The sequence below is a fragment of the Plecotus auritus genome (genome assembly GCF_963455305.1).
Source record: "Plecotus auritus genome assembly, chromosome: 6".
In the NCBI taxonomy this organism is placed as follows: Eukaryota; Metazoa; Chordata; class Mammalia; order Chiroptera; family Vespertilionidae; genus Plecotus; species Plecotus auritus.
This window is the reverse complement of record NC_137773.1, coordinates 83,473,282-83,481,726: the sequence shown is the minus strand read 5'-3', so window position 1 is coordinate 83,481,726 and position 8,445 is coordinate 83,473,282. Positions and strand designations below refer to the sequence as shown.

General features: G+C 54.3%; 1 protein-coding gene across 5 annotated transcripts in view; it reads right to left on the bottom strand.

Annotated features, from left to right (window-relative positions):
- Positions 1 to 853: 853 nt before the first annotated feature.
- Positions 854 to 8,445, bottom strand: part of DOT1L (DOT1 like histone lysine methyltransferase) — a 65,658-nt gene continuing 58,066 nt past the window's right edge. Inside the window, exons 25-29 of one of the 5 annotated variants that reach the window (XM_080673021.1) lie at positions 8,141 to 8,346; positions 6,123 to 6,187; positions 4,729 to 5,664; positions 3,357 to 3,980; positions 1,654 to 1,785 (exon numbers count right to left, since the gene is read on the bottom strand). In XM_080673021.1, coding sequence (XP_080529147.1) covers positions 3,391 to 3,980; positions 4,729 to 5,664; positions 6,123 to 6,187; positions 8,141 to 8,346 — 1,797 coding nt within the window. In that variant the 3' untranslated portion in view covers positions 1,654 to 1,785; positions 3,357 to 3,390. Of the gene's footprint in view, positions 1,786 to 3,248; positions 3,981 to 4,728; positions 5,665 to 6,122; positions 6,188 to 8,140; positions 8,347 to 8,445 lie in introns of those variants that run through there. The other 4 variants (XM_080673023.1, XM_080673024.1, XM_080673020.1 and 1 more) reach the window with 4 other exon arrangements.

Below are 8,445 nucleotides of genomic sequence, written 5' to 3'. Positions count from 1 at the left end.
ACAGCCTGACTATTGCTCTGGGCCAGGCATCGCCCCTGGTACACAGGGCTCTACCAGGACGCACCCGAGGAAATTAGGGACGCACCCGAGGAAATTAGCCAGGCCTGTTCTGCACCCTTTTGGGCCTGTGTTCCACAAGGCCACTGCCCACCCCCCAGAAAGGCTGGCTCCAGCCCTGCCTCCAGGGATCAGGAGGAGTGAGCCCAAGCCAGGCTTGCCACATCAGCCCTCCCAGGCAGGCCAAGGGCCCCTGGCAACCACATCTGGAAGGATGGGCTGTGTTGGCCAGGCCGGGGAAGGTAGGAACTTGAGGCTTTTTTGGGGTTCCCATGTTCCTTGGTGGTGCTATCTCATGGGGACAAGCACCAGAATAGCAGGGCTCTGACTGAACCCATCTAAGCCTGAAGCACCCCTTGCTGGGGGTCCAGGCCCCCGTTACCAGCCAGGACCTTTGGCTGATGGCCCTTCAAGAGAACTGAGGGCTTCTGGACACACTCTTTCACGGAAAATGCACAAACACTGTTCAACTGAGACCCAGGACTATTAAAGACTGCAGCACTGGAGGGACCCGATAACCCTGTTGGCAACTTCTGAAGCATCAGAAGAGCTCTCCTGCCTTCACATGAAGTTGGCCTTTGCCCTCATTGCTCACCCACAGTGCATTCATTCCCAAGCACCAGGGAGGCTGCTCCAGGCTTGGGGGCAGGTGTCAACCCAGCTGTGGCATTGAAGGGCCACGGAGCAGCAATACAGACTGACCAAGGGGATGGGGGTGCTCTGGCCCTGGGCCAATGCCACTTGTATGCACTTGAATAAATAAAAAGGTTTTCCCCCTCACTTTTTTTTTTTTTTTACATTTACTGTGCATTATACAATCTAAAAATAAATGAAGTCAAGTCTATGAAATTTATAAATTTTCATCACATCTCTATAAAATACTGTCACTCGTCAGCGTGACTCTCTTCTATACAGACACACCAGGCACCCATGGCTAACCTGCCCCACGCCCCGGCCAGTGCCTTGCTTGACTGCGCAAGCCCGAGACAGTACAGACATACAAAGTAAAGCACTTGCTCCCCAGCAGCCCCACATTGGAGTCAAGTACCAGACCTGCCCCATGAGCACCACTCACAGCAGCCCTCCTCTGTGCAACATCCAGAGGCCACCCACTGGCCCTTCCTCACCCAAAGGCGCCATCCCTGGGACCAGGGCTGACAGTCTGGCTGAAGCATTCACAGTGATGGGGTGGGGCAGAGGGCCTTTTCTGAGGGGCATTCAAAACCAAGCGAACCACCCTTGACCAGGAGATAGGCATGCCTTTGGTATGGGAGAGCTTGGGGATGATAGGGCAAGCGCATCAAGGACTGGTTTTGGCGTTGGTCAACCTCGAGTCAGCACCAAGAGAACGTGGAGATGGCAAGGCCTGGCGACGAGATAGCACCGGGCCCGGCTGTTGGAGTCTCTGCTGGCGGGCCAGTCCGTCCGGTCGATATCTTTATATAGATCCTCTCATATATAGTATTTACATTTCTTAATAGGTTGCCTTTATGACTTCGGTGGAATAAGTCAAAATTGTTTATACTTTTTAAAAAAACGATAAATATTTTATCTAAAACTATTGACAGTATAAGCTGGAGCCAGGCCCAGCATCTCCCGCAGGTCTGCGCAGCGTGGACTCAGAGCAGAGCCTCGTCCTCGGTCCATCCCGCCATCTGGTCGGCCACCAGCCCTGCAGCCCACCTATCCTTGCACAGGTCTCGAGGTTGAGGTAGAAATCCTAGTTACCTGCAGAGACCGGCGCAGGAGGAAAGGCAGCACAGTGTTAGCATCTCACTGGGAGAAGCCCATACATCCCCAGGCTGGGAACCAAAGCCTATAGACAGATGGATGGACGGAAGGAACTTAGTTGTTGCAAACAACGCCCTGCCATGCCCCTGGTTCAATCAGAGGTGGGAGGTCACCAGCCCAAGGCCTTTCATGGGGCGCTGGGTCCCGGCCTCCTCACCTCCCTGGTCACCACATGCCAGCTCATGGGGAGTGAGCAGGTGTACCTGTGGGCAGCCCCATTGACAGGCCTGCATGCCCCAGCAGTGAGGTCATCACTGTCCAGCCTAGGGAGGCCTGGGATAAGATGGAAGGCAGGTGTCCACTGTGGGTCAGGACAGGGAGCCTGACACCCAGATGCTTCCTCACATACACCTTTGACCTCTTCAAGCCAGTGCCTTCTCTGACAGCATGAGGCCACTGTGAACTGGAGCCACCCTACCTTCCAGACTTTTCCATCAGGACTGAGGCACTACCAGAAGGCCATCAGGCTCCTGCAGCTTCTTGTCTGTTTCCACTTAAACACATGCAGATAGCCAAGGAGAGCAGGCAGACCTCACACCTGGTCCCCAGTGCCAGTTAGCACCTAGCTTGATCCTGGAGTACTCACCCCATAGGCTGTGGACTTGCCCAGAAAAGCCCTTTGCCCTACCAGCAGTGGCTGGGTCAGCTGCTCCAGGGGCCCAACACCCTCACAGCCAGCAAAGGAGCAGATGGCCTTCCTGAATGCCTCACAGGCACCTTCCTTACCCCATTTCCAAATTCAGGCCCTTCCTACACTGTTCTCTGATGCCACACTGACATCAAAATCCTTGGGGGCCAGAGGAGCACCAATCACCTGTCCAAGCAGCCCTTCCTGTGGCTGGCTATGCTCATCCCATTACCCACAGGCCTCTGGTGCATGTGGGTTGGGCCTGCACAACCACCATCTTCTGAAGGCCTGCTAAGTACCAGGGGCCTCAAATGCATAAAAATTTACTAAAACCATGAGGTACATTCAGTAAAACAGATTGAGAGAAGCCTAAGAGTGGGCAAATAGCAACACTGAGATTCAGAGCTGCCCCCACGGCCCCACACTGGGGCTTCCTGGGTCCCTGACGACCGCAGACATGCAGCCGGAGGGTGGCAGCAAAATGGAGCTGGATTGCACAGCCAGGACCCTGGCCACATCCACCTCCTCCTGGTCCCCTCCATGTAGGACTTAATGCAGTACCCTGCCTGCCCAGCCTGCAGGGCCTCCCTGATCTATTTCTTTGGCCTGGAGCACTGTGGGACCTGGTGGGAAGGTCCAGTGGGCACCAAGGATTGGCCACTTCCCTCCTGAGCTCTGTGGTGGTGCTCAGGCTGCACTCAGAGGTCAATATGCATGGCTGCCACCGTCTCCCTTCCCGCCCTGTGCTTATTTTTTCTTAGCGCCTCTCAGAACTAATGGTCCCAGGTCCCTCTGCAGAGCCCTTTGGGCCTGTCCACTCTGTGGAAGAAAGGACAGGTGAGTTTCTTGTATGGGCCACCTGGTTGGGCTCTAGCCTTACCTTACAGAACAGAACGGCTAGCTAACCAAGGTCTTTATCGCGGCTTAACCCCCGCAAGGCGCGCGGCATAAGGAGGCGGCATGCCAAGGGAAACCCACACGGCGGACGGCCCCGTGGAGCTGGCCTGTGGGATCATGGGTGAGGCCTGGGCCAGAGCCAGTCCAGGCAGGGGCTGGTGGTGCACCATGAAGGAGGGGCGGGAGACCTTGTGTGGGAGGGAGGCGAGCTTGATAGACAGAGAGGCGTTAGCAGGAGGCAGAGAGGCGGCAGAGGAGGCAGGTAAGAAAGCTTGGTTAGCCGGGAGGGGCGCAAGATTCTGCAGGAGCACAGGCTCAGAGTTAGCAGGGAGCAGTGCAGGAGCAGGAGGCAAGGCAGCGTTAGGAGGAGGGGGGGGCGCGTGAAGTGCTGGTGGCCCCGCAGGGGGCCGACCCAGGGGCAGAGGAGGCTGGGGTGGGGGCTGCCTGGTCTCCACAGAGGACAGGGCCTGAAAGGAAGAGGCGGGGGTACTGGCCACCGCCTGCATCGGGGTTAAGCTCAGCGTGGTGCTGCGACAAGCAGCCCCGCTGCCGAAACTGGCTCCAAACGGATGAGTGGAGGCGGAAGGCACCGTGTGGTTAAAGATACCTGCAAACAGGAGAGAAAAACTCAGCTTCAACAGGCGGGCATTCTCTAGGCAAGCGAAGAGACACACGCAAAAAAGGGGAAGCAGACAGCAGCCGCAGCTCTGAGTGCACACAGGTGCAGGGACAAAGCAGCAGGCAGCAGGAGTGCAGGTGGCCAGGTGAGACTTACCTGCAGGATGGCCCCATGCCACACCCCCCTCAGCACTCCCTCCTAGGCTCCCAGCTGTGAGTATCTCGCCCACCTGTACCCAGCAAGGAGCCACCTATGGAGGTCTGGGACTGCAGAGGACCCAGCCAGTGGCTCCACTCCACCCTACAAAGAGCCACAGTGCAGTAGATGCTGTGGTTACTCTCTTGCAATGCCCTGACAGTCCCCAAGGCTGTCAGGTCTGATGGTGACCTCCACAGGGAGGCATGAAAGCTCTAGTCACGGCGCCAGCTCTCCTGAAGGTATGAAAGACAGTCACAACCAGAAAGCCTGACAAGGCCAACGCACGCGTGAGTGCTCTGCCCATGTGAGTCATATCTGCATTTTGTGAAAAGGAATGAGGTGGCAGGTGGAAGGTGGACACAAAGGGACCCGCGGGCACAGCCTCTCACCCCTTAGGGGGCTCTGGAAGGGAACCTGTAAAGCAGTTGTGATTAAACCCAGTGGTCCAGGAGGCTTCCTTGACGATGTAGTGTCACAGACCCCAGAGCAGGTCCCGTGGGACCTGAGAGTCAGACAGGAGAGACGCGCTTCTGCCTACCTCCAACTGCACCACCTGCTACACCGGAGGAAAAGCTGCCCATGGCATGAGAGTTGGTCAGTCTGGTTGCAGCGGATGAGACGTGCACTAGGCCAGCAGCAGCCGGCACAGAGCTGAACAAGGACTGCAGCACAGATGAGCCTAAGTTGGCCTGCAGGGACATGGGGCCCAAGGCAAACTGTGGGCCAGGTGCAAAAGTGCCCAGGAAGGGCCGGTGTGTCTGGGAGGAGGGGGCTGTGCCGCTTGCTGAGGACGCTGCTGTGGTGAGGCCTGGCCCACTGAGGAGGCCCCCAGGAGGCACGGCAGCGGCAGAAATGAAGAGATTGTGGCCATTTTTGAAATCAGGCTCGCGGTCCCGGCCCTTGCCCACCTTGCCATGTGATGAGGCCTTGTCTGAGGGTGTGCACACGGGCAAGCTGACTTCTCCCTCCCTGCCCTTGACCCCCTCACCCTTCGGGCCACCCAGTCCATCCAGCTGCCTCTTGTTCACAAAAGGGCCAGGCTCCGTGCTGCTCTCCTTACCCCTCGGGGCGGAAAAGCTCAGGGGGGCGCCCAGGCTGGCCACCTCAGGGGCCTTGTGGGAGAGAGAAGCACCATCACTGAAACTGTGTAAACTGAGGTCGGCAGCCAGGCTCCCGCTGAAGGCAAAGCCGTTGGGGGGGTTGCTGATGGGACTCAGCCCGCCAGCCCCCGACAGTGCACCCGGAAAGCTCTTCCTGGGGTGGGTGGCCAGCTTGGCATCAACTGAGCTGAGCTCCTCTAGGGTGGGCCGAAAAGCGAACAGGGAGTTCTGGCTCAGAGCGGAGCTGGCCTGTAGCGGGCTGTCAGTGGCCTTGGCCAGGCCAAGGTCAGCGATGGGTGAGAAGGTGGACTTCCACTTGCTGCTGTTGATGGGCTCGCTGGAGGGCATCGGCTTCCTTCCTACCAGGGTGCCACCTGATGAGGAGAGGCAGGGGCTGAGGCCTGGGTGCCTCCAAGGGGTCAAGTGGGACGGGAACTGTGGTTAGAAGGTCTCCGAGGGGGTCTGGGAGGAAGCTGCATGGGCTCAGACCACCATAGCTCAGAATGATGGATGCCCTTCCACCCAGAAAAGGTTGGTCCTCCATGTGGTTAGGATGGGACGGACTACAGGAGAAGGTAAAGATGAAAGGAGTGCTTCTGTGGGAGGGCAGGTGGGTGAACGAGTCAACACAAATCAGACTTTGGCCTATTTCACCAGGAAGGAAACAGGTCTGCTGCCCAGGCAACTGAGGATATGGTACCTGGCAGCACCAAGACTGGCCTGTGGTGGGAATGGCCTTTCTAGCACCACTGTGCTCAGGAACGCCTGTGCAGAAAAGACAGGGCATGCCACCTAGCACTGGGGACTCATGCAATGGAGCACTGTTACTCACCATTTTCCAAGGTTTTCGGAGGAGATTTGCTTTCTAAGGAGATAGTTGCAATTTTTCTCTCAATTCTATCAAGAAAAAAAAAAAATGACTGTTTGAAATCCCTGTGCATACTGAGAGCTATATGTGTTCACTGAATTGCCCAGGGAGGTTGAGCAGCAGTAGACACACAGCTCCCCTGCCCCTGGACCTCCTTCAAGGAGGACACATGGCTGTTATGTCCATGTTGCAGCCCAATTACTGAGGGCTCAGCAGCTAAAGAGGAATAGGCACTCCACTTCCCCATATACAGAGACAAACACATGTCCCAGATAGAACCATCTCTCAATCTCTGTTCAAAACCCCGGTGCTTGCCCTGACCGGTTTGGCTCAGTGGATAGAGCGTCGGCCTGCGGACTGAAGGGTCCCAGGTTCGATTCCAGTCAAGGGCATGTACCTTGGTTGCGGGCACATCCCCAGTAGCGGGTGTGTAGGAGGCAGCTGATGGATGTTTCTCTCTCATCAATATTTCTAACTCTCTATCCCTCTCCCTTCCTCTCTGTAATAAATCAATAAAATATATTTAAAAAATTTTAAAAAAATAAAATAAAAAAATAAAACCCCGGTGCTTGTCATGTCATCTATAGTATGTCATGCATGTGACACATAGGATGTAGTACACCTCAGCAAGTTGGAATTCATAGCAGCCCCAAATTATAAATGGTGTGCATTCTACGCGTCAGTGTATTATGGCCTTTCCCCAAGGACATAGAACTTCCAAATGAATCTGGAAACTGGTAAGTTGGGTGTGCCTGAGACAAAAGAAGACTACTCAAGTGCAACCTTTAAGAACATAATGTATATATGTGGAAGAAAAACAAAATAAAATCACTTTGATGAGACACCAAAAGCACAGGCAACAAAAGAAAAAACAGATAAATGGGACTTAGTAAAAATTTAACCCAGGGAGAAAGGGGAAACGTCATACCATAAGGGATCATGTATCTAGAATAAAGAACTCTCACAACAGCAAAGGACACCCAATGAAAGGAAAGGCCAAGGACCCTGGATAGACACACAAAGACACCAATATGAGAAGATACTCAACATCACTAGTTGTCAGGGAGATGAAGGTCAGGACCATGGTGAGACACCACTTCACACTCATAAGAAAAGAATTTACATTAAGAACAAAATCAGACAATAACAAGTGTTGGTGAGAATGTGGGGGAACTCAAGTCTGAGTGCACAGCTGGTGGAAATGTACAATGGAGTGGCCATTGTGGAAAACAATGAGGATGGCAGTTCCTGAAAAAATTAAATATAGAATGACCATGTGACCCAGCAATTCTACTTGGTACACCCGGTTGGTGTGGCTCAGTGGTTGTGTCAACCTATGAACCAGAGGGTCACAGTTCGATTCTCCATCAGGTGCATGCCCGGGTTGTAGGCTCAATCCCCAGTGGGAGGCATGCAGGAGGCAGCCAATCAATGATTCTCTCATCATTGATGTTTCTATCTCTTTCTCCCTCTCCCTTCCTCTCTGAAATCAATAAAAATATATTTACATATATAACAAATTCTACTTAGTATGAGGTAAATTGAGACAAAAAACATATATGACAGTTCACAGCAGCACCATTCACAACAGCTAAAAATTGGAAGCAACCCCAGTGTCCATGGACAGAGAAATGGACAATCAAAATGTGGTCCATCCACACTGGATTATTCAGCCTTAAAAAGGAAGGACATTCTGACACCTGCTATGACATGGATGAACCTTGAGGACATTACACTGTTACAAATGAGATTCCTAGAGAAGTCAGATTCATAGAGACAGAAAGTAAATGGTGGCTGCCAAGGGCTGGGGGAGGGAGAGAATATGGGGAGTGATTGTTAAGGTCCCTTTTACCCCCCAACTAATGGCAGGTGGAAGCTGCCTGTCCCTGGGTCACACATGACCACAAGGGACTGTCCTTCAGAACCCTGCTGGTGTACGCCCCTCTCCCAAGGGTGGAGTGCCTGCCCTGCCTTGCCCTCACCTGGTGCTGCCTTGCTCGTCCTCAGAGCCCGGCTCCTCATCTGAGGTCAGTGGGGAGTAGTGGGCTCCATTGGTCTGGCTCAGGGGCTTCTCTTTCTTGAGCACGGGTGGCTGGTCGTTGTCCTGGTAAGGTACAGGGGAGCTCTTTAGGGAGCTCTCAGGGGACGAGATGGCTGTGATTTCCAAAGGTTGGTTAATGTTGTTGACCTGAGGGACCAGCACAGACACAGCACAACTCTGTCAATGGGCTCCCACAGCACTGACCCCAATGGCTTTGCTCTGATCCCTCCTGCCTAAGCTACCCCG